This window comes from Drosophila yakuba, chromosome X (assembly GCF_016746365.2).
Source record: "Drosophila yakuba strain Tai18E2 chromosome X, Prin_Dyak_Tai18E2_2.1, whole genome shotgun sequence".
Taxonomy (NCBI): domain Eukaryota; kingdom Metazoa; phylum Arthropoda; class Insecta; order Diptera; family Drosophilidae; genus Drosophila; species Drosophila yakuba.
This window is the reverse complement of record NC_052526.2, coordinates 2,836,461-2,861,586: the sequence shown is the minus strand read 5'-3', so window position 1 is coordinate 2,861,586 and position 25,126 is coordinate 2,836,461. Positions and strand designations below refer to the sequence as shown.

Here is a 25,126-nt window from a genome sequence, read left to right as displayed (position 1 = left end):
TTTTTGCACTAAAAAGTCAATTTCTCATTAAAAAACAGTGTACAATTTGTGTTTTGACCACGTTTACAAGTTTCTGTTAGGACATCTAGAGGATGTCCTTGAAGTCGTCGTCCTGCAGCACCTCGTCGCCGATGGTGAGGATCAGCGTGTCCTCCAGATCCTCCGAAACGTGGCTAGGAGTAGGCGAAGGGGCCGGCGGCGTCGAAGCCAAGCTGGCTTCCAGTTCCTCCTGCTGCTGCTGCTGTAGACGATGCTCGATAAGGTTCACAACGACCTTGAAGGCCACCATGGTCTTGGTGTGCTCGATATTATGGGTCAGTTCCTCCAGTCGGCTGTGGATAATGGAAGAAGTGGGATTGGCCAGCCTGCGCCGGTAGGCGGGGCCGAAGTAGTGCGTCCGCTGGAAGTGGAGTTGCGCCTGCGAACGCGATGCGTACGGCGCAGGACGATGGGACTTGAACTTGCCGCCCGGCTTCTTCACGTGCTTCTCGTAGTAATTGTCTGGCGAAACGGATATCTCACACCAATCTTTGAATACTTTAAAACAAAAAAAAGCTTACCCAATGACATTGAGGCCAATTCGGGATCAAGAACACCCTTTTTGCGTTCAAGTTTCATCTTTTCTTCTTTCTCTTCGGTTCTTTTCACAAGATCTGAGCTCTAGAAACTTTCTCGTTCGTCGATTTGGCAGGTTAAAGTGAATTTTCTTGGGCCATCTATCAATAATGAAAACTCTGTTTGCAGTGCTGTAAAATCTACCTTGACAGGAAGCAGTGTTCGAAAAGTTCGCTCCCAAGGAAAGGGGGCAAAACAGTGAATAGTAATGAGCTCGTTAAAAGCGGTTTATCCGATTTTCCTTCATAAAATAATCAGTTTTTTGTCCAAAACTTTGAAAATAATTGTCAGAATATGGAATGTCATGTCTCGTTGAGTTCGTATTCAAATTTCCAATCGAACAGTGTCCATGAATAGGAATTCTATTTTTTAACCATTTTTCGCAAATTTTGATGTTGTGACCCCTTATCAAAAATGCAAAAAATTGAAAAAAATTAAATTTCCCCAAATTTATCAAAAAGTGATAGATTTCGTTAGGATTGGTAATTAGCTGCTCAATACTGTCATTCTCTCATTTTTATGATCATTTTTACCAAAGTTATATAAAAAATTCCCATTGAAAATATCGAATATTTGCCAAAAATGTTTTGTTCGAATTTTCGTCATAAAATAATCAGTTTTTTTAACATTTCTTAAAAATTATTTGTCTGAATATGGAATGTCATACCTCGTTGAGCTCGTAATTAAATTTCCAATCGAACTGTGTTTTCAAAAAAAAAAAATTTTTTTTTCACATTTTTTGCAATTTTTGATGATGGTACCCCTTACAAAAAATGCGAAAATTTGGCCAAAAAATATTTTAACAGAGTCGGTCAAAAAGTGATTTGGTTGTTTAGTATTGGTAATAGGGAGTACAAAACTGTAATTCTTTTTGCTTTCTGACCATTTTCAGCCAAGTAATACCAAAAATACCAATCGTAAATATTGAATTTTGGCGAAAATCGATTTTCTGTTTTTGTGTGTAATAAATATGAGTATTTTGATCACAACATTCGAAATAATGGTCCAAATATGGATTGTTATACCTCGTTGAGCTCGTAATTAAATTCCCAATTGAATTGCATTCCAAGTTTGACATGAAAAATTTGACCCATTTTTTGCCAATTTTGACGTGGTTACCCCTTATCAAAAATGCAAAAAATTAAAAAAAAATTTAATTTCTCAAAAACTTATCAAAAGTGATGGGGTTCGTTAGCATAGGTAATTAGCTGCTCAAAACCGTTATTGCTGTGGCTACATGAACATTTTGAGGATAGTTGTAAAGAAACGCGCTTCGCAAAGCCCTGTAAAATAACGAATTTTGTAACGTTTTCAGAGCTTGCGTGATTTTTCCATGTGTACTCGTTGGTTTTGGGTCTGGTGCTAGTTTTGGGCAAGTGTCCTTGAGCATTTTGTGCCAAATGCACAGGCGAAGGGGGGACGGACAATGAAGGAGCATGGGCGTGGACTGGGAAGAGCGGGGGGGTGGGGAGTGGGAGGGGACTTGTACTAGCAGCACAGCTTAGCACACACTTCATGCTCGAAGCGAGCCACAGTCACGTACATTTGATAAACTTCATTCGCTTCGCCCCGTCTCGTATTCGCTCGGCAGGGAGCCGAATTCGCCGCGGAGCTTTCGCCCTTGCCTTCGCCGTGGCAGGACATTAAAAAGGACCTGTTTCGCCGTCGAGGCTCCAGAACAATTCGTGCCGCGCGCGCGTTCGGTTCGTTGTGCTTTTTGGGCTCCTGCAAGGATTCGTTTATAGTCCCGTCTTTCTCTCTCTCTCTCTCTCTCTGTGTCTCCCTCTCTGTCTCCTGCCTCTGCACTTCATATCCTGTGTGTGTTTGGGTGTGTGCGTGTGTCTGTGTGAGTGAGTGAGTCCTTGTGGTAGTGAAGGTAAACAAGTCGCCGCGGCGCCGGCAAAATGTTTTATTCCTTGTTATTGTTGCGTGGGCACAGCAGAAATATTAAAAGTGTCCTGCACGGGGAGGTGAAGTGAGAGAGAGAGAGAGAGAGACAGGGAGAAGAGGAGGAGGGGGGCAGGGGAAAGAGGAGAAGTTCCTTATCATAAAAATGAAAATCCTTTCGCGAACTCCGTGCCGATGCGTTAATGAACCACTGCCAACGCGATTGTACCATTTCTTTTTTTATAGTGAGCGCCAAAACAAAAAATTTGAGAACATACAACAAATAAAGAACAAGACATAAAGAAAGCTGTTTATCCTTGTCGACAGAAATTGTAAAAGGAAATAAAGTGTGGAAAATGTTGCGACCGCGCTGCCTGGTGTCCTTTTTGGGACTCTGCCTGGTGATCAGCCTGGGAATGCGTTGCGATGCTAGAGCGGTGAGTAAATTGATATTCCATTCGATCAAAATCCGAGTTCCAAGTTCAACAGCACCATGTGCCCATAGAGTCCTTCCAATGTCCTTCTCCTTTGCTGTTCTGTTGCTATTGAGCTGCACCTAAAGGACCAAGCAACTAAAGGACCAGCCCAGCTTGAGCTCGCTTGACTCGTTGTCCTGGCATTTGAAGCTAGTCATTTTACAAGCCAAACAATCATTTGCCGAAATGCCAACAGCAATAGAGCAACTTTATGTATTGCAACTTATTCCATGACTTCTGTAAGTTATACCTGCCGCCCAGCCGAATGAAACTCGAAATGTAAACTCATGAATGCTAATAAATTACAAAATTATTGCGGCCCAAAATCGGCTAAGGCGGCATATATAAATGTCTGTTTTCAAACTTCTGAGATTTCTCTCCGCAGGCGAACTCATGAAACGGAACCACCGCAAGAAATTTCCGGACTAAATTGCGGCTAGTTGGTAATCGAAAATCATTTGAACAGAGATTGGGCTAAGATAATTTGCGAATATATATAGCTAGTTGGCAGTTTGGGCAAAGTGGACTGTGGACTCCTGACCACCAAAATGGCTTGGCCCCAAAATTTATATGCGCAAAAGTTGCGATTCTGCTGCTGCTGCTCGAGAGTAAATCAAAAATGCGAAACTCTTTGGTTAGCCAGCAAAAAGTTTTCTTTTGCTGCTGTTGTCGTTGAGTCGCTGAGTCGCTTGAGTCGCCGTATCCTCGGCAGTTGATTTTGGCAACGTTCTTGTTTTGGTCTTGTGCTCAGCTTATCCTTTCGACCCCATCTTCTCCCCTTTAGCCTGCCACGTGCACTCGGAAAAATAAATGGGCAAGTCCCACAAGCAGTTAATCGCTCATTGAAAGCTTCTCGTAAGGGCGCCCAAATGTAGGCCGCCAATTTAGTTTAATTTCCGTGACTTGTAACCCCGTTTCTTTCGGTGCACTCGTCTTTTTCCTCTCCCGTGGCAGTCGGGTTGTCCTGCTTCGAACTGTCCACCCGACCGTAAGCGCTGCGAAATGAATAATTTCAGTGAATTTACTACACAATTTTATTCATATAAATCACAAATTAAATAAGTTTTTACGAGGTTGTTCGGCGGTTTGCAGCCCCACTACAAAACTTGTTTGTGTTCTCGTTCTCAACGTTCATTCGTTTGTTTCTGTGTTTCTGTGTTTGTTTGTTTGTTTGTTTGTTCGTTTGCTTGCCTGCTTGCTTGCCTCCTTGTTTGTTGGCTCTGTTCTGGTCTGAAATGGAATGGTATGGTACACTTCGGTTCGGGTTTTCGGCCCTTTCCACATGGCCAGCAAAGACGAATGATGATGGAGGAGCTTGGGGTTTGGGATTGGAGCTGGTGCTGCTGGTGGAGCTGCTGGTGATGGTGGTGATGGTGGTGATGGTGGTCACGGGACCGGGGGTTTTTATGCCCATTTGCCCTTTTTTATGGCTGTGTAATTTTTTTGTTGGCCTCTTTATTTATGCTTATTATCGTGATTGCTATTGCTGGCTTGGAAAAACAGCAACTGAAATGCCCACAGCCGAGGCAGAAAGTTTAGACTCGAACAACTAGCGTATAATTCAATTTGGAGCAGAACTTTGCGGACTTGGCTCGCATTTCCAATATTAAGCACTCACTTTACGCATGTTTGATTTGATTATTGCAAAGAGTTATCAGCTCATTCAAGGGGACACCCACGCATAATGGCATTATATCAGACAAAGAACTCTTGAGGCGAGTAATTTCTATAGGTAAAGCCCTTATTTACATTTCACATTTACTTTGACGCACCGATGATGTTGGGGATTATCCCATTATCCTCGTTAAGCTGTTCAAAGCGAAACGCGAATATTATGCGAGTGCGCGGTGAAAATGAAAATTTAATCACCAAATAAATGGGGTCAGTTGTTGTACAGCCATGATTGGCCGTTGACGAACCATACACTTTTGAGGAAAATCTACTTGGGCCTGGATTTGCAATCCATTCGATTATGGGCTCAATCATTTATCACTTTCCAGCGTAACAGACAGAATATTGCCATTGCTTTGCTTTGCTTTGCTTTTCCCCATCTTTTTGGGCCTTTTCCAGCAAACATTTTTGGGTTTTTCTTTTTGGTTTTGAGCACGTCTCGTCAGCGGAAGGGAATGCGGGTGAAAACTCTGGCCTGGTCCCCAATTTGCATACGAAGGCTCGAGGAAGCTTCATGCAGATGCATTAATAATGTAACATTAGACGGGCGGAGAAGAACGGAGGCCAAGGAGCTGGAAGATAAACAATGCGGAACGCCTTAAACGTTAGCCAGGATGACACGAGATGAGCTGGGAAACTTGGCCTCGCACACTGCCGATAAAATATTCACCTTAGCATGGCGCCAGTATAATAGTAAAATATATGAAAAACTATTTCATATGTGCTCTTCTCAAGACTCACTCTACTTTGAACTTATGTAGAAACAAACTGAATTTCCATGATTGGCTCGCACTTGGCTCTTGGCATGGCCAATTATTTTGTTGCAGTGTAGCCGAGTTTTGGCCCGATTTCAGGCCGTTTCATTCCGCTCTTATTCATGGCATTCACGTGCGCCCGACACGAGATTCACGAGACGTGAAAGCAATTTACGATGTGGCCGCCGCAACAATGAGCAATTAATCATGCCACCGCCACAAAATGGAGCATGGAACTCCTCCTGCTTCGGTTCCAGTTTCACTTTCCCGGCATCCATGCGCCACCCACTCAAGGACGCGGCCGGCAAAGGCCGCCCAGCAGACACAGAAGGCAGCGGCAAAGAGAGACGTAAAAAGAGGAGGAAAATCCGGAAAATCGGGAAAAAAGAAGCGTAGGCGACCTTGAGCTGCATTTACCTACCCATCAGCGACAGGCGCCCAACTATTTCGCACATCAAATCATAATTTATGGACGGCAATCAAAATGAGCCCGACTTCCCAACCCAATCCATTTCATTCCATTTCTTTGCATTTTTTTTTACATTTCGGGCGTATTTGATGATGGCTTGGGGCTGGTGCGAAAAAGTTGCGCAGTCGCCCACATAATTATCGGTTTGATTTATGGCAGCGTTTTCGCAGCCAATTACTTCGCACTTCGCGCTGAAAACGGGAGGGGGTGGGGGGAAAACGAAACGGAAACGGAACCGGAAGTTAAAATGAACCACTGAGCGACCGCTCATTCCTGCATATCGCTATCCTTGGCAGCTTACACATCCATATCCTTGGCCACATTCCCACCGGAGCGACGCTGATTGGCCAGCCTTGAAGTCGGTCGAAACTCGCTGTGAATGCCCATGATTTGGTGAGTTGCATGTGGATTTTCGAAGGACATTCAGTCACAAACGAGGGGAGAAATGAAAAAAGTGCTTTATGGCAAACCAACTGCCATGCAATCGAATTTTATTTATACACCTTTAGTTGCGACTTGCTGGTGTGCAAAATTTTCAGTGCAGGGAAATGAAATGGGTTCTCTAAGACAGGACATTAACAAAGTTGGCGCCCAACGCACAAAAAGACTAAAGGACAAACAGGCAAAAGGACAAATGGACGAAAGGACTAAAGGACTAAAGGACGAATGGACAAATGGACAAATAGACAAACAGAATGACAGATAGACAGTCGGATAAACAGATGGACCATCAAACAGTTGACACACACGTATATATCTGCGCCGAGCAAGGACAATGGCGACAGGACAATGGGAACCAGGTCAACTGGGGCAACTGAGGTGAAGGCAAAAGAGTCGACAGCCAGTTGGCAACCCAACCAAAAATTTTCACCGAACCTGAAGGCTTAAGTGGGAATTTCAGCTTGAACTCGATTGCCATGGAAATGTATGCTTTTTTAGTGCTGCCATTTTTATTTAAATTCGAATACTCAGCATAAAAAGATGTATATAATGCCACACACATGATGACGTGTTAATTTTGCTTAATTTATGAAATTAACAACGTTCCCACGCTGAGTTTTCAACACAAAACGCCAGGGGAATGTTCGGCCATTTCCACAGATCCTTTGAATGGTGGGAACTTTGGTATAATTGCGTTATCTGCGACTCACCCCCTTCCCCCTCGCCCCTCCCCCCCTCCGACCAGTGAAAGAAAAGTTGAAAAGTGTTTGCATTCAGTTTCATCAGCTGATTGCCGGCAGGTTCAAAGGCTCAAAGCGAAGAAGAAGGCAAACTTTGCGATGGAATGCAAATGCGAAAAGTGCGTCAGTTAGTTGAGGTGTGTTGACACATCGTTTAGGCCAATTTGCAAATTTTCTTGCAAATCTGCCAGAGACTTTATGCTCCAAAAATGCCTTGATTTTCTTTGCAACATTGCAAATATTATAGGAAACGTGGATTAATACCTAAAAAGCACATAGCACATCACATGAAACTATTTCGTCGTCCTTACAGGTATTTCGATTGAATAAACGAGGCGGGCGAGTCAATTTCATTGCCGATCGAATGCCAAATGAGTTTATATAAATTAATTATTTCTGCGTCCCACGGCCGTCGATTGGTTGACCCGATTAGAAACACAGAAATACAGAAATACAGTCCATCCGCAATGGCATCAGAATTGGAAATTGGAAATGGGAAATTGGATATGGGAAATTGGAAACTGCAAGTCGGAATGCATCGGCAATGTTTGAATGTTTGAATGTTTGAATGTTTGCTGTTCGCTGCTCTGTGGTCGCTTGTGCAATCCTCGACTGTTGACAAACGTAATTAAGAAATTGTTAGGCTGTCCAAATGGCAGGGGGGTGAGGGGAGGGGAGGGGATTTCGCAAATATTTGCCCACCGCAATGGATCCCCCATAGATATCGGATACTGCTGTGTGCTCTGCGGCAGGATGCAGGTTAACGAGGATAAACAATACACAAATTTGCACTTTGCCATCCAACGAGATGTGCGTAGCATACGCCGCGAAAATTAAACATTAATTGCAGCAGGAATCGGCCAACTTGCTCCATTCCGCTAATGAAATTAGGAACTGCACTTCTGCACTGATATTTCACTCACAGGTGTTCGCAGGTATGCAGCAATATATAGTATTATCACTGCATTCTTTTGGCCACTTTTGTGAGCTATTTCGACGTTCTAACACTTCAGCTGTGGAAATTATGCAGCGCAGTTGTTAAAGCTGCTTTGCAACCTCCACTTTCATGGCTGTGCAAATGTCTGCAGCTTAGTTACTCCAGTTCTACAGCACTTTTCCATGGGTTTTGCGCCATTGTTGCAACGGAAAGCCGTTCTCCTTTTTCTTCGCACTTCTTCTCGTTCGTTTTTTTTTGTTCAGCGAGGGGCGAATGTTATTGAGTTGAAAATGTGCAAGTAATGAAGCAATTGGCACGTGGACCTTCAGCACTTTTCCCCGCATTTTTCTGCGCTCCCCCACCCCCCTTTCTACTGCTGTCGCCCCTCTCCTACCCCCCTGCCGCCATTCCGCCATTCATTCGTTGTGGGCCATTGTCTTTTGTTCGGCGTTCGCGTGGTAATCAACTCGATTGCCACCCCGCCCACGGCACTCTCCCCTTCCCCCTCTCTCTTTAGCTGGCGCCCTTTGACCCCGTTCAGTGGGTGGCAGGATGGCCGGGTGGCGTGTCCTTCGCTGGATGCGGGCAAAGTGCAGTCTTCATCCTCGCTGTCGCGGTGGAAAGCGGGGAACAAAAGCGAATCCGAATACGAATCCCCCTTTGGAGCCATGCCCCCCCACCACCCCCCTGGCACGCCTCGTTATGCACAAACAAAGCGTTTTCGCTCGCATTTAGCAGCAAATTAGAAGCTGGCGCTTTGAGGTCCTGCCACGTCTCGGAAAAAAAGGACTTAAACGGAGGCGGAGGATGAGACAGGTGCGCTTTTGTGACACGTGCATTTGCAAAGTCAGTTTGCAAAAAACTAGAATGAAAAGCGTGAAGCGCAACAAAAAAAAGATTACATTACGAATTAGTTAACAGTAAATAAAAGTGTTTGTCTGTGTGTGTGTGTGCGCGTGTTTTAATCACTAAAACGCAGGCAGCAAGTCCTTAAAAGGATGCAGGACTTTAAATACAGACGTGCAGCTGAGGCAGTTGTCACTGTTGTGAGGCGGATTCATTACGGGGCACTTGGTTTTGGGCCACAGCTTGACCCCAAGCGTCGGACATTAGGCCACAACGATGATGGCACTGAAACAAATCGGGGCACACAAGTAAGCGGCTGCCTTGATTTTTAATTGAAAAGGAAAACATGCAAGCAATGAAAGTCCAAGCTATTTTGGCCATTATGCGCAGTGTGTTCGCTTCATCCTACAATCGCCATTGACAAGGACGATAATGAGAGCGATAATGATGATGGTTGGATCACCACACCACCCCCACTCCCCACTCCCCACTCCCCGATCCCCCTTCATTGGCCCAGCTGGGCAACATCCTTGTTGCAGAACCATTATCGTTCACTGGGGCATCATTGATAACAAATGCTGGCCCATTAATCGGCGCACTTTCCCCACTTTCCCGACTTTCCCGACTTTCGCAGCCGAGCTGCCTGATTAAACACCACACACACAAAGAAAAAAGGAACACACACACACATACACACACGCAGATGGCAACTTCTAATGTGTGTGTTAAACTTTTTTATGCCTTCAGGCCTTGTTTAATAATTGAACAATAAAGAACGAACGGCATTAAGTAATTTGTGTCGGTTAAGTCATAAAACTCACACACCCACATACATATGTAGCCATGCATATATGCACACACACACACACACACACACACACACACATATGCGCATAAATTGTTAATTCAGTGCTCAAGTTAAATGAGTCGTTGGCATGAAAATTTCAAGTTTATTGCAGACGAACTGGGGTGCCCAATAAATTTTGGCTTGCGTGCCTGAGCATTGAACACCACCCAACCCCTTCTCACCAAGCAAATGGCCAGGGGCGCACAGAAGGGGGCTCCAGAAATGAATGTCCCCCGCAGCAAACACTGCGTAATCATTTACTATGATTTAGTTAAGTTATTAGGATGCCTGCCTTTGACTTGGGGTTTGAGTTAACTTGGCAAAATCGATGCCCCTCGCAAAAAGTTGTGTGTGCGCCCCTGTGCACCATCGCCCACATACAATCCCCCCTCATGCTCGACAGGATGAGCCATTGATTCATGTTAATTAAATGTGACAAAAGTTGAGAAACTTTTCCCAGGCGACTTTCTGGCTTTCTGGCTTGCTGGCTTGCTGGCTTGCTGGCTTGCTGGCTTTCTGCCTTCCGGCCTTTGCCTGCCAACCCCATTTGCCATTGTCCTCCGCTGCACATTTTCATTTCGGCCATGTTGCGGTTGCTTTATGGCCAATCTAGCCTGTACCAGTACCAGCCCACCCAAAACTGAACTCAACTGAACGGAACTGAACGCCACCCCTGCATAATGTGCGACAATTTCGATTGCAATCATCTGGGCAAAAATGTTGCGGAGCAAAAGTTTCTGCGCTTTTAATTAGAATTCGAAGCGAATCCGCAAGCTGTCCAAGTTTTATCTGGGCCATGATATTGGTATACCTTGGGGAAGAATGGCTGACTGGCTTACTAGCTGACTGGCTGCATCACCGATTCCCTGCAGGGATTTGCGATTTGGTGCGGAAGGACTTAGTTTCCTTGGAGCTGGCAAAAGTTTATGCAACGATTTGCCAACTTGAAGGTGGTCGCCGCTGGATTATCAGCCTTGGAAGGCGGGGCAGTGCAAACTTAAGCCTCCTGCAATCAACTTTCCAGGGGAAACTTTATGATATCGATGACCACAGTGGTTACTACTACAGTGATTACTACTCACACAAATTTATTTATTTTCCATGAATGACGCGCCATATTTTGTCATGTTTATTAGGCATTCGGATTGTCAGATCTCTGCAACGGCAGCTTGTTAGCTGTTTTACTTATAAACAACTATCTGTACTATTCAGTGGTGACGCTTGATATTTACTTATGCTGCCTTGCACTTAAGCTCCCAGCTGCCAGCACATTTTGCACATTGAACAGATGCCAATTCAGGAGTACATAAAACCTGGTTCTCTGTACCGGCGGAGTGCAAGGATAATGCTTAGCAGGAGCTGCTTGCAAACTCCTTGTCCGCATGCACCACCTCCATTTGGCATTCATCCACCCCTCGGGTCTTCCGTGGGATTTCATTTTCGCTAATCAATTTGCATAGCTGCGGGAGGGAGTGCCAATCCTCCCGGTTAACTCGGCGTCCTTTCTTCAACTCGGCGCCCAGCAACTGACGGCTTTCTTGTCCGTAAAGCCTTGTCCGCTGTCCGCTGTCCGTTGTCCGCTGTCCGTTGTCCGTTGTCCGCCGCTCTGTTTCAATTTCAATTAGAAACTTCTTTAACTGCTTCAGCTGCGCGAACCCAGCGGATTGCCTTCGGCCAAGTTTAGTTCACTGCAGTCAAGCTGGCTGCACTGCGAGAATTGCATCTTCCTTTTTGGCCACTGCCAGGAAAGAACTAGACTATTTATGGCATTTGTTTTGAATAAATGAATAAGCTGCGATTACAAGCTTAAGTTTATGTTGCATCTATCGCTGCACTCAAGCCAAGTACATAACTAACTAAATAAATCCCATTTGGCATTTACTTATTTTTAATGATTAATTCCACCCAAGTGCACTGTGTGTTTCCATGGCTAACTGAATAATTGCGGGATATTCAGCTTGGCTAGGTTTATTCAGCATTTGGTTGCACTGCGAACGGATGGCTTCCCCAACCGAATTGTGCGGGAATTAAGGTAAGCTGAAATTGGTTCTATTTGACTTGGTTCTATTTGGGTTTTCTCGCATTATTTTCACCGGCTTGATTGCAGGAATAACAGTTTGGGCACCTGTCAACGCATTCCACGCCACTTCCCCTCCCACTTCCCCTCCCATTTCCCAGGCATTTTTCGCGCGAGAAATTTAATTTCTTCTCAGCTGCCATTCGGAACGTCTTGGCTGTTTTTTTTTTCTTAGCTGAATAAAATCTCTTAAGCTGGTTGCATTTATACAAGCACACACACACAGACGTGCGAGGGCATAGGACGAAGTGAGTGCGAGTGTGTGTGTGAGTGTGGCAGGATGTGCAGGATGTGATGTGCATGTGTGCGTGTCCTGAGAGTTGACTTAAGTGCGCATAATTCACATTGGCTCGAAAGTAGCGCAAGGATTAGGCGATGCACAACAAATTACGATGTTATCCTTGGGGCTGCACCCGAAACACATGCACACATGTTGTTGTCCATGTCCTTCTCGCCATCTCCTTATCTCCTTGGCGGCCCCATTAACCCACAAAGCAGCACACGCCTCGTGGCCCCAGAAATCATCATTTTCCGCAGCTGAAAAACATTTTCTTGTCTACTTACAAAACATTCTCATGGGCCATGTAGGATAATCCAGCTGCACATCACTAATTGATAAATTATTAACAGAAAAAGTAGAGCTAGTTTCTCTAAGATGGTGAACCAACTGGTGCATTCTCTTGTCTCCTATCGAGATGTCCTCATTGCAGCATTTTCCCATATTTTCCTGAATTTTCTCGTATTTTCACGTATTTTCTTGCATTTTCTCCATTTGTCTCACCTCGCTGATTGACTGGCCAGATTGCATTGGATATTTCCCTGGATATCTCCGCCCCACTTAATCCCCTTAAGCCCCCGTGTCACGCACTCATCTGCAGACAGACTGAATGGCTGGCGGACTGATGGATTGACTGGCTGACACAGTGACAAACTGACAAACTGGCAAACTGGCAAACTGACTTGCAGCGCTGGTTGTCTTCAATTTTAATAAATTTCCCGTGCATGTAAGCAAGCGCGACAGTTGACAGCTGCAGCTTCGTTTCCCATTTTCCTCCTCTGCTGCTGCTGCTAGTGGATAGTGGGTAGTGAAAAGTGGGTGGTGAGTAGTGGGTGGTGGGTGGTTGCTAGCGGGTAAGTGGGCGTCGTGTTATCCTTTGTCCTTCGTCCATTGTTGGGCCGCCAAAGGGGGCGGTGGGTGCAGAAGCGGCTTTGTTGCCACTGTTTTTGGCACAGTCTGTTACAATTACATGTCCCACTGTCTGCCTTAGGGGGCGGTAGGCGGTAGGCGGTAGGCGGTGTGCGGTGGGTGGCTGGGCTGGTGTGCAGTGGGTGGTGACCTGCCAAGGACATTGCAGTGGCACTGTAACATCACGATATATTTTATACAAGGCGACGGGTCACGCTCTCGTTTCATTTATTTCTGCTCTGTGCATATTTCTCTGCCACCCAGTGTCATCGTTATTTATATATCCTAGTCACCACCCTCCCCCCGCCCTTCTAAACCACCTGTCGTTGGATTGAGGCTGCAGGTAATGTTGGGCGATGGGTGGTTGTGGGTGGTGGGTGGTGGGTGCTGGTGGCTGGTGGCTGACTGGCTGGCTGCACAATTGCCACTCGACGCACATCGAGGATACTCGAACGCAGCATCGACAAATTGAGCAGCTAACGGAGGAGCTACTCCAGCACAAGCTGCAGCTCTTCGCTGGCCTTGTCATCCATTCTCAATTCGCATCTAATGATCTCGGCTATCTGCTATCTAATATATATTAGAAAATATTTCAATATGGCACATCTAAGTGGCTGTTATGCAGGTTATACACTTGTATCCTTATAAATAAAGTTTCTTAGCTTCTGGAGTAATATTAGTTCTTCTGCTTCTTTTTATTTTGCATTTTCTACCATCACAGAGACGAGCGCTTTTCCAGCTTACCACACATCGCTCATACGCACCGTGGCCAGAAATTTATCGCCATAAAAGTACGTAATGCCAGGTCGTCCCATGCCAGCGCTCCAGACGCTTCATTAGCATAATGGCCAACCTTATGGGGTGTAAATCATCTGAAACATAAGCGCGCCGCAAGGTGGGCGAGTAAATGGCAGACTAGGGAAAAATAAAGCTCAAAAATCACATTGCTAATTCATAAATAAGCCGTTTGACTTGGCAGCTTTTGTGATGTAATATTTAGCCTCCCCTTCCGTCCCCCCCCCCCCCCTCAGAAAAAGAAAAAATTAAAGTACAAAAAAGGCAGGTGGCATTAAATATGCCAATATATCAAAAGGATTGCTAATGTACACACCTTGCGCCAACGGGCGTATTTGATTTTAAACGCGCCCCATTTTGTGGCTGCCACATTAGCATACATCTGCATAAATGTGCGTATTTCTGAGAATATATACCTACATATATTTATATATACATGCAAATGGATATAGTCGCTTGTACTGGGACAAGATACTTATGATTCACGCACGACTCGGCCAAAGATTGGAGCCACTTGAAAGCGCCACAGGCGCTGATTGTGTTGACACCCCGGGCCAAAGAGGCGCCCTCCTTCAATCCACATCATCGTTCTCATCCTCATCCGCATCCCCATCTTCATTCCCATCCCAATCTTCATAGCCATGCCATCTTGGCAGCAAGTTCCATTATAATCGCTCGAGTACTTGGTGAAAAGCCAATAACGAAGAGGAAAATGAAAATACTTTCCTTTGAGCTCAGGTGAGCGGGCAACGGAGCATGGGGCATGTGGCATGGGGCATGGGGCATGGGGCATGGGGAATGGGGAATGGGGAATGGGGCATGTTAACGTTATCAAAAGGGATGAATCAGCTCACATTATGCATTCACAATTTGTTTTGGATCTCAGCTGAAGGAAGTATGCAGATAATACAGTTTTAGCGCATAGTAATACATAGTATTATGCATGAAGTTAATAAAACAAGTTAACTTCCCAAAGCTGCCTAAAGGCGTTCATAACTTTTCGTATCTAATGGGTAATTATAATTTGGCTTCACTGCAAACTGGCAAACTGGCAAACCGGCAAACTGGCAAACCGGCAAACCGTTTGAAGAACACAAAGAACACGCACTTTAAGCCCCTTACAAGTTGATGATCTCATTATATCCTTTTGGCTAAATGTTCGCTAGCAAGTACTTAGCGCTTAATTTCCCGCTCTGTGCCAAAGTAAAATAGAAACCCATGATTAAAAGGTGCAAACAGAGCGCTTTTCCCTGGAAATCCTCAGGATGCATTGTGCTAACTTGTTCGCCGCTCTGCGCTCTGCAGCCGTTCGCAAAATGCAAATACAAGAGTACAAGAATTACACAAGCCAAAAGAAGTCTTTTGCAGCGCTTTGTGATTTCACTTATTCTTTTGTTTAATTTGTACTCGCACCGCCCGCCCACCGCCCTTCACCCGCCGCCACAGGATGTCTTCATCATAATTACAAACAAAGCATAACTAGGGGGAAAGCAGCAGACAAACAACAGCAGCAGCAGCAGCAACAACAGCAGTAGCAACAACAGGAGGCGCCGCAAAAGAAGTGGCAACCGTGGAATTGTTTGCACAGCAAGTTGCGAAGTCTCTGAAAAAGAGAAGAAAAAACATAGCTATGAAGAAGCAGATAAAACATAAATATAAAACATAGTATATATAGTTAATATATATGTGGAAAAATCAACAATCGGTGGCAGCTGAGCATCTGCTGCAGTTGCAGTTGCACTTGCCTCAGTTCGTGCTGATGTTGCCAATATTTGTAATAAAGTAGGAAAATACATTAGCTCCAATTTGAGCTTGAACTTTTCTCACATATACTCGTAGCTATCTAATGACATTGATTCCGTAATACTTTAATATGATTATGCAGCACTTATTGCCATTGCCATTACTTCTGCAACAATTGCTGCTATCGTTGCCAAGTTGCAAGTTGCCACGTTGCAAGTGCAATATAGCAGCTTATGTTGCTGTCCCATATTGCGACTCATTTGCATTCCTTTTACTAATGAGCTCTGATTTGCTTTAAGTTCCCGCAAAAGTCCTTAGCTTTCAAAACCGAGGCATTGAAACACTTTAAGTAATTTTTTCGAAATTTTGACGGTTTTGTGTAGCCTAGCAGCTAGAGCATTTGACTCTCACTCGAAAGTGAAGGGGTTCAAGTCCCAGTAGGTTTATCAAAATTTTTTCATGAATACTACTTTATACTTTATATTGGATCGCAACTTAATGGAACGGTATACATTTTTATTCCGACTTTCAAATATATCGATGTGATTCACATATTTTCGGTTACTCCCTTTGCGAGCAGCCAACTGAAATGTTTGCATGCAAATTGTTGAATAATTGCTGCCTCAGTAAACTCCATTGCATTGCGTAATGCAATAGTATTAATAATTCCAGCAAAAACACATTCACACTCACACACTCGCAGCGACACGTGTGTTAATGCCACTTTGTAGCAGATCTCCATCAAGTTATTATATATTGAAAGCCATATAGGGCCGTAAATGCATAATAACTGCAATTGGGCTAATTAAATTCATATTTCATAAGCGAGCCAATTCGCTGGGCGATAAAAGTCGCAATAAAGTAATAAATCGCTTTTATGGATATATTTGTACTCGCATAACCAAAATTAATCGACTGATAAGTGCTGCATAAAAACCTATTCAAATACATTTACAATCCCCGCACCTTTCACCGTCTCTATATTTTCATTTTTCCATTTCCCTGTTGATGGAATTTTTTTGCGCCGAAGAGATGAAAGTACCCGCATCACGATGGCCAAGAAGTTGCTTTTTTGCTTTGTTAAATTTTTCAATTAAACGTTAATTAAGTTAATGAAATGCTTGCCACCCAGCCCGCATTCACGTTGTCCCGTATTGGAAATGGGGGAATAAAAATCCGGAGAAAAGCTGAAATAAAATTTTCGAATTTATGACCAGCAGCATTCCTTGGGACTCTTAATTTCACTGGGTTTTTGCCAAAGGACTTGCCGCAAGAATTTTTCCACCAGCAAGTTGCTAAGCAATGTGCACAAAGCAGATTTAATTAGTTTAAACAAAACAAAAATAAACCACACTTAGCTGCGTTTATGAGCAGCATTGGATGAGCAGCATGCAAAGTTTAGAAGTTGAGTGAAAAAAAAAAGTATTTTTTCTCCTTTCAATGCGTTTTTCATTTTTGGTGGTTAGATAAAAAAAGTTTTATTTTTTATATACAGAGGTTAACTTTTGGCTTAAATTCTAATATTGCACGCACGACGTTCCCCATATGTGGTAATGTAGTAAATCTGGCCTTCAAGTCTCGATACTGGGTCGGGATATGTGTATATGTCTCTGCTCTCTCTCTATCACTCTCCATCCACAACTTCAACAACTATGTTATGTTAACTATGTCATGTATCCATTTCCATGCTACTTTACTTCACCGGGATTCGAACCCGGACCGGCGGCACTACTCCGCTCCGTTTGGGAGCTCGGAGTCCAACCAACTGTGCTGCCGCCGGCGGCGAGGAGACAGCGTCCAGGAGCTCAACTAGAACCTCACCTGCTTCGATTGCCACAAATGAGTTGCCACCTGCTTACTGCGATAATCCTAATTTGCAGCAAGCGATTGCCATTTGATTTTGTTCAGTTACAAGTTGTTATCCCTACACTTTTACTGCTGAAACTAGTTTCAGAACTCGAAACTACCAAGTTGTTTGTATCATAAGCCCATCTAGAACACATTTCGTGTGCGGAGCACTCGAGGAAAGCAGCCATTTAAATTTCCGTTTGACAAGAGGGTTTTGTTGAGCCCGCCGTAATGCCCACCTTCTTTCGGCCGCACTTTGTCATCAGCTTGGCGCTGCTCGTCTTAATGCGAATATGGTATATGGTATATGCTATATTTGCATACATATAGATGTATACGTTTATGTGTATATATGTATGTATTCCAGGCGACGAGTTCGCCATCGTCCTCGGGTCTCTGCTCCTAATTAGTTAATGTACGAAAGCGAGGTCTGTCACTCGACTCCGTAAGCTGAAGGCGGAGATGGAAATGGAGATGGGAACGGGAACGGGGATGGAGATGGTGACGGAAATGGAAATGGAGACGATGCTGGAGTACCCGGGCTGGTTCCCCTGGCGCTTGGTTCCTCGGTCTCAGCACGCGGCAGGCTACAAAGAACATTTTTGGAATCTCTCGCGGCGGAGGAGCTGGAGGAGCAGGAGGAGCAGGAGGAGCAGGAGGAGCAGGAGGAGCTGGATGTAGATGCGAGGCATTCTGCGCTGCTTTGCTTTGCGGCAGCTGTTGCCCGTTTGTTGCCCCGCTGCCCGTTTGTTCAGTTTTTCCCAGTTGCGCCCTAATGAAATATATGGGGACATGGCTTCAAAGCAGATTTTACATCCAGGAGAACCCCTCTTACCCCCCAACCCCCTCAAAAGCCAATGTGCGCGTGTGTTGTATGTATTTTTAATGTCGTAGAGTCCTACCTACAAGCAACAAACTCTTCAACATCACCAACACAGCCCCCCTGTCCCCCTGTCCCCCCTTGGGCATTAAAAATGTAAACGCTTTACGGGCCACGCGGCGTATGCTTAATGCATAACGTATACGCACCGTGCGCCGCTCGCATACAAATAAACCGAAATGAACTCTTTTACGTATGTATGTATATTTCCGCACTTTTTCCCATTCTGTTTTACAGGTGAACGTGAGCAACACCTGGACGATGCCGCAGGAGGGTCTGAACGTCTTCTATCGCTTCTTTCGCGATCGCATTTCCTGGTTCGAAGCCGATGCCGTCTGTCAATTTCATCACGCCAATCTGGTGACGGGTAAGCAAGAATCTGGCAAATCTGGGGACACTGTGTAAACTGGGGAAAAGCTACAGCATTGGGTTGTAACAGAGCTGTGTGCTAAATGCCCAAAAAAGCAAATGCCACATTATTGCGAAACTGAACGGCCAACGAGCGTCACCTAGCAACTAGAGAATGCAATTGGGATCGCAGGAATAGAGGAGGAGCAGGAGGAGGAGGAGGAGGAGGAGGAACTGGAGGGCACTGCGGGTGCAGAAGACCGATTTCAGAAAGGGGCATTGCCATTGTGGTTCGCAAATGAATGAAATGACAGCAAAGTGACGCAGCCACAGTCGACTATCCCTCCCTCCCTCTCTCAGTATCTCTCTCTCTCTCTCTCTCTTATGTGGCAAGACCCCAAAAGCTTTGGCGTAGAATCAACCTCTGCGCCGCACTTGCCGCCCCCCCGTTTACCGCACTGAATTCGCCTTTCAGCTCCTCATGCGAAGCTGTGGGGCTGCAAGCCCAACCATCCTCATAATACAATAAATCCCTCTGACAAATGCTGTCGCTGCAGTGCCGGGGGCACCACCCCCCACTCCCCACTCCCCACTCCCACCCTGTAAATGGGGGCTAGTACTCGTAGTACGAAACAGCAGCAGGTCGAGATTGGGGTCGCAGTGGCCAGATAAAGATGGCCAGCAGTTCGTTGCATCTAAATCACAATCAACCGGTCGCTCCAATGACCCAAAACAAGCGACTCAATAGGGCGCCAGAAAAATGCCAATATATCAGCTTTCAACAAAAGTTGGCCAAAATGCAGGTCCTGCGATCCTTGCGGCGGCGAAATCCACATAAAAGTCACATTTATACGTGTGATTTTAAAGGAGTGATGTAAAGTGATTTAAAATGTAACGATTGGTATCCAAAGCTAACATACTTTTTCCTTTATGTACAAGAGATGCAATTAACAATTGAAATATAATAATTTATTTATATCTAGCGAGCTGTTAGCGTATGTAGAATGCGGCGTCAATTTGTTGAAAGCGCACACTGTTTTTGTTGTATTTCTTTTGCAACATATGCAAATGTGATGCACACAATAGCTAAATAGGAAGCACAAACAGCAGCGAAAACAGGAAACCGACACACGAGAGTTGTGCAAAAAATGGGAGGAAAAACAACAAAAAACAAAAATTATTTTCGACAGCGTTTTGTTAACAATTTGTGATGTCACTGGTGGGTAACATCGAGCTGATGGCTTCCCACTGCCGAAAAGCTCAATTGAAACAAAAAACCCGAAGTGAAAACGAAATGTGGGGGTAAAAAAAAACAAATACAAAGAACGAACAAAGAAAACAACAATAGGCGAGGCGAATTTAATAGAAATACGCTGTGTAGAACAAATAAAAACCATTTGTCGACTCGTTTTCATTTGAACTATTCTCTCTGCTCATCCTTTTTTCTTCTTCTTCTTCTGCTGTTTTTCCGAACGTCCTGCATGCGTGTGTGTGTGTCTGTGTATGTGCTTGATGTCCTTACAGTCGACAACAGTTTTCAATTCGATGCAACGCGCGACCTGCTGAGGGAATTGGATGTGAACGACATCGTTTGGATTGGTCTCATGCGACCGCAGAACTCGGATCGTTTTATGTGGTCGTAAGTACAACAATAGCAATTCCAATAGCAATGGCAATAGCAACGGCTACATCAACATCAACACCAGCGACAAAAGCAGGCCATTGTAGTGTGCGGGGCATGCCAGGCCACCAGGACAGCAGGATACAGGGGTACAAGGATACACGGTATGCGGATATACGGATACACGAACGCACGGATACACGGATACACGGAGACGGGGGTACAGGGATACATGGATATACCGATACATAAGCAGATAGAGGACATGGGAATGCAGGCGGAAGGGATTGTGCGACAATTGTTCTGTTGGGGCCGACATGTGTATAGTGGTCCTCCATTTAGGAGTAGATCAGAGTCGGGGAATCCCCCACTCCCCATATATATTATATATATATTTATATATATTCAGAAGCTTAGCGGGCTTCAAATCCTTGCCTTTCAGCTCAAGCATATAGCCATCAAAAGGGTGCAGCATATCAACTTTCCTAATTGATTATCAATTAAATACAAATAATAGATAGTAAGCCATGACAGATACGTCACAGCCACTTATAAATATTAATAGCAAGAAAGCAAGCAGTTCATGATGTGATTTCCTTTTGGGGTGGTCAGGAATTCACGTCCCTTGGTGGCGGACACTGGTTACTGGGCCGAATCGCTGCCCCTGATGGATGCTCCACTCTGCGCCGTCATCGATCCCATACGAGATTACCGCTGGCACGCCCTGCGCTGCGGTGGACCCGAAACGGCCTCCTTCCTCTGCGAAATGCCAGGTAGGTGGAGTACTCCAGAGAGTACTTTCTGGTGGGGATTTCAGCTAACTGATCTGCACCATCCGCAGTTCCCAGCTGGGCGGATGCGTGCATACTGAAGGACATGCCCAATTTGACCATGCAGTACATGGCGGATACGGCCAGCATCGAGCTCATCCGCAATTGCCAGGAGGAGGGACTGCTGCGACACACCTGCAAGGGCAAGGAGGTGAGTTTGGTTTGTTTCTTTATTGGTCCATGATTGATTGCTAAAAGCGAATTCTCCTTCCCCACCTGTTTGCCTAACTCTTGTGCGTCTTTGCAGGATCGCGAGCGTGCCATCCGACAACTGATCTGCCCCAAGGAGCGGCTGGAGGCGCAGCGCATCAACGACATCACCAACTCGCACTTCAAGTCGCTGCAGATCATCAACAACATACGCACGGACAACAAGGAGAACAACGACATCGATCTGCTGCCCAACTATGGCCGCCGCTCTGGCATGGCCATCAACATCGAGGTGGCGCCACCAGTGCCGCCCGTTGCCGTCTCCGTTCCCGGATTGGGTGAGCTGATGCAGGCGGATGCGCCGGGCGCCGTATCGCTGTCCGGACTGTATCGCATACCCGATTTGGTGCCCAAGCCGGTGAAGAAGGCGGCCAAGAAGGTGATCACGCCGGACTTTGCCAAGAAGCTGCAGGGCAACCACCAGCAGCAGCAGCAGCACAATCAGCAACAGCAGCAGCAGCAGAAGTCGCGCAAATCGCTGGTGCACCAGCACGAGGAGGAGCTGATGATGGGCGACCAGCCGGCGCTGAGTGAGGAGCAACTGCCTCCGGGCATGGCCATGGGCCTGGGCATTCGACTGCCTCTGAACGAGGATGACAGCAATAGCGATGCCTCCAATGAGATATTCGAGCATTTGCCGCACAAGAAGAAGATCCTGCCGCAGGATCTGCGCACCATGGCGCCAATTGTAGAAGCCAAAACGCCAGCGACCACAACAACAACAACACTGAAGACAACCACTTTGGCAGCAACAACCACTAAGCCAACACCAATGACAACAACAACAACAACACTTACACCAACAACAGCAGCGGCAACGGAAGCTACTGAGGACGTGACCACACCGAAAGCAGTGGACACCACAAGTTCACAGGCGCCGGCAACAACCACGCGGCCAACAACAACGGTTAGAAGCACCACCATAACAACCACCACCACAACAGCAACAACAACTACGCCGCAAGCGGAGGAGATAACAACAACAACGACCAGGAAACCGGAGCCAACAACCATGGTGGCACCACGAACAACAAAAACCGCGGCGAGCGAACCAGCAGCACCAGCAGCAACTAGCACAACAACAGCTGCAACATCCGCTGCCACAACAAGAACAACAACAACAAGCACAACAGCATCAGCAGCAGCAACAACAACAACAACTAGCCATGCCACGCCCACGGACAACAGCAACAACATGGCACATCCCATACACCCATCGCAGCAGCAACACCACCAGCTACCTATGTGGCACGAAGGCGCAACGTTGCAACAGCAACAGCAGCATGCAACGCACGTCAACGAGTCCGCCGATAATACGCGCTTCATACCGCCAATGCTGCTGGTGAAGTCGCACTACGTGCCGCCGGCCAAACATGCCAGCGAGCACTCGACCACAACAACACGTGCGACAACAACGACGAGTACGGCAACAGCAACAACATCGGCAGCAGCAACAACATCTGCAGCAGCAACATCGGCCAAAGAGGAAGTGCAGCCATCAACAGTAACGTCATCGAAGGGAGTGACAGCAGCAGCAGCAGGAGCAGCAACAACATCAGCTGCAACATCAGCTGCAGCAGTCGCTGACACTGTGGCAACATCAACCGTGACAGCGACAACAGGTGCAGCTGTGGAGGTGACAACAAGCGTGAAAGTAGCTGAAGACACCGCAGCAACATCGGCGACAATGCCAGCAGCAACGGTAATTGCCAGTGAAGCGCCACCAGCAGCAGCAGCAACAGCAGCAGCAGCAGCAGCAGCAACAACAACTGCTGCCAGAGCAGTCGCAGCTAATGAAATCAAATCGAATGCCACAGCATCTGCAGCTGCAACAGCAGCAGCAACAGCAGCAGCAACAACAGCAACAACAGCCATACCGAAGCCAGTCAGGGAGTTCAGATATCCCCCAGTGAATCAGGGATCCTTCAAAGTGGACAACAACGGCATGGGCAGCCCCGAGGAGGAGGAGGAGGTGGAGGACGAGGAAGGACATTTGGAGAGCGAGGCGGCCACAACGCGACACAACTTCCTGGAGGAGACCGAGGCGCCATTCAAGCCAAATCGACGACGCTCGCTAACCAAACCGGAAACGGTTAGCTATTTCAAGAAGATCTTGGGCTAAGAACGCCCGTAGCCCAGAGCCCGGAGCCCGGAGCCCGGAGCCCGGAGTCCGAAGACCGGAGTTGCTGCAACCGTAATCCGCACTAGTAACCGTAAACGTAAACTTAATCGTAACAGCAACAGTAACGAACTGTTAAACCATAAATAAGAAAAGATGATGATGAGGTACGAGTATGACGTAAGAAGTACACTCCCTGCACAGCCAAGCGTAATTGGTCTTCAAAATCAGAGCAAATTGAAACAGTTGTTGGCATTGCCCCGCTGGCCATTTTTTTAAAAGTCCCCCGGAGTCCCACCCCACATCCCACATCCCACATCCCACATCCAGCATCCCACATTCCGGCCAAAAGTTTGCGGAGCTAGCGCTTCCCAAAGTCTTGTGTCTCCAGCAGAAATGCCGGAAATCCAAGCGGAAACCCAAAAGAAAACTCAACTCAACTCAAGTCGACTCGACTTCAGTTGCAAGTACCGAAATATGTCAATTTTTCACCGCAAAAAGAAGGAAAAGCAAGCAAATGCAAACAAACAAACACGCACACTCAAAAGCAGATACAGATACAGCTGGAGATACAGATAACAGATACACTTACAGCCGGAGAAAGTGCAAAGTCTGTCAGGTGGGGAAAGCGGAAAAAAAAGAAAAAGGATGGAAACCAAAACGCTGGAGGAGATTCGAATGGAAAAGCGGGGAGTTTGTGCGATGCAAAGGCCAAATCTAAAGTACGATAAATACTACGATAAAAGTGTTTACAAACGTATACACAGGGCGTCTGTTTTGGATTTCCGTTTGCTTTGCCTACAAGCGACATGTGGTCACACTGGTCCAAGTGCACAGAGCAGTGGAAGGTGGACAACACTGGATGGCAATTATTTCGCGTTCCGTTCGCATTTTCTCGTTTTTAAACAAAACGTTTAGAATCCATGGGAAAACGTTGCTTATGTCTAAGGCTTCCTCATGAAGCATTCACTCCATTAAACTGCATTTTTGAGCAAGTGCCAGCACTAAAATAATATTTATTTACTTTTCAATCAGCAGAAGGTTTCACTTGCCGCTTAAAACTTACGTGCCAGTTGATCCTCACCTCAGTTTTCATTTTTCGAACAAGCTTATGAAAATCCAAAACAGCAAACGCCATGCAACTTACATAATTACCTATTAATTATGAACATATGTAATAGATGTTGTTTTTTTTTTTTTGGTGTATGGAAATAGTCAAATACAATTTGTGTAAGCGAGTATAAACCAGTTTGTCATTTGAGAAAATTTTGAGAAAATTACTTCGAATGAATGCGGCAAATTGGCGGAGCGAAAATAAAATGAAAAATGCGTTGCAAGAAGAAATGAGCACACTTAAGATTAAGCTAAAATTAAACGAATCGAAAGGCAAGTCCAAAGTGGAAAATGAAACCGAAAAAAAGGCGCAGACGAGTCCCGAAATAAAACGGAAAAAGCCGAAAAAGAAAAGCACTTGATGTAGAGAATTATTTGTAGGTACTTCTGAGAGCAACGGGCAAATTAATGCGGTTCCGTTGGGTTGCTCTGGAAAAAAACCAAAAAACCGAAAAAAACACACAAAAACATGCAGTAAAATAGTATAAATGTAAACCAAAGTAATGAATTATGAATAAAAGAAACCCTTTCAAGACATTTAAATTGGCCAAGAGTTTAAATGGGAAATGGCAGGTAAATGCAGTGGAAAATAGGAACAGGTGGCTTAAAATGGCTTGCATGAAAGCTTAAAATTTTAATTTTTCATTGGCCATCATCTTAATCTTTTTCTGA

General features: G+C 45.6%; 2 protein-coding genes across 2 annotated transcripts; one reads left to right on the top strand and one right to left on the bottom strand.

Annotated features, from left to right (window-relative positions):
• On the bottom strand, nucleotides 1-905 carry LOC6524093. The gene is made up of 2 exons (XM_002099921.3): nucleotides 561-905; nucleotides 1-501 (listed from the first exon to the last, which is right to left on the bottom strand). Exons 1-2 carry the CDS (start codon nucleotides 616-618, stop codon nucleotides 86-88), a joined length of 474 nt encoding a protein of 157 aa, XP_002099957.1. The 5' UTR covers nucleotides 619-905; the 3' UTR covers nucleotides 1-85.
• A 1,320-nt stretch (nucleotides 906-2,225) lies between these two features.
• On the top strand, nucleotides 2,226-24,997 carry LOC6524092 (putative GPI-anchored protein pfl2). The gene is made up of 7 exons (XM_002099920.3): nucleotides 2,226-2,318; nucleotides 2,749-2,939; nucleotides 18,451-18,580; nucleotides 20,086-20,200; nucleotides 20,795-20,955; nucleotides 21,024-21,163; nucleotides 21,260-24,997. The coding sequence occupies exons 2-7, from the start codon at nucleotides 2,859-2,861 to the stop codon at nucleotides 23,342-23,344; spliced, it is 2,712 nt and encodes a 903-aa protein (XP_002099956.1). The 5' UTR covers nucleotides 2,226-2,318; nucleotides 2,749-2,858; the 3' UTR covers nucleotides 23,345-24,997.
• The last annotated feature ends 129 nt before the right edge of the window (nucleotides 24,998-25,126 follow it).

Bases quoted from the DNA above. Each gene is read 5' to 3' on its own strand.
- LOC6524093 (XM_002099921.3), bottom strand. From the start codon at position 618: ATGAAACTTGAACGCAAAAAGGGTGTTCTTGATCCCGAATTGGCCTCA. The intron at 502-560 runs GTAAGCTTTTTT...CCGTTTCGCCAG, and splicing joins ATTGGCCTCAATGTCATTGG to ACAATTACTACGAGAAGCAC.
- LOC6524092 (XM_002099920.3), top strand. From the start codon at position 2,859: ATGTTGCGACCGCGCTGCCTGGTGTCCTTTTTGGGACTCTGCCTGGTG. The intron at 20,201-20,794 runs GTAAGTACAACA...TGGGGTGGTCAG, and splicing joins TCGGATCGTTTTATGTGGTC to GAATTCACGTCCCTTGGTGG. The intron at 20,956-21,023 runs GTAGGTGGAGTA...CACCATCCGCAG, and splicing joins CTTCCTCTGCGAAATGCCAG to TTCCCAGCTGGGCGGATGCG.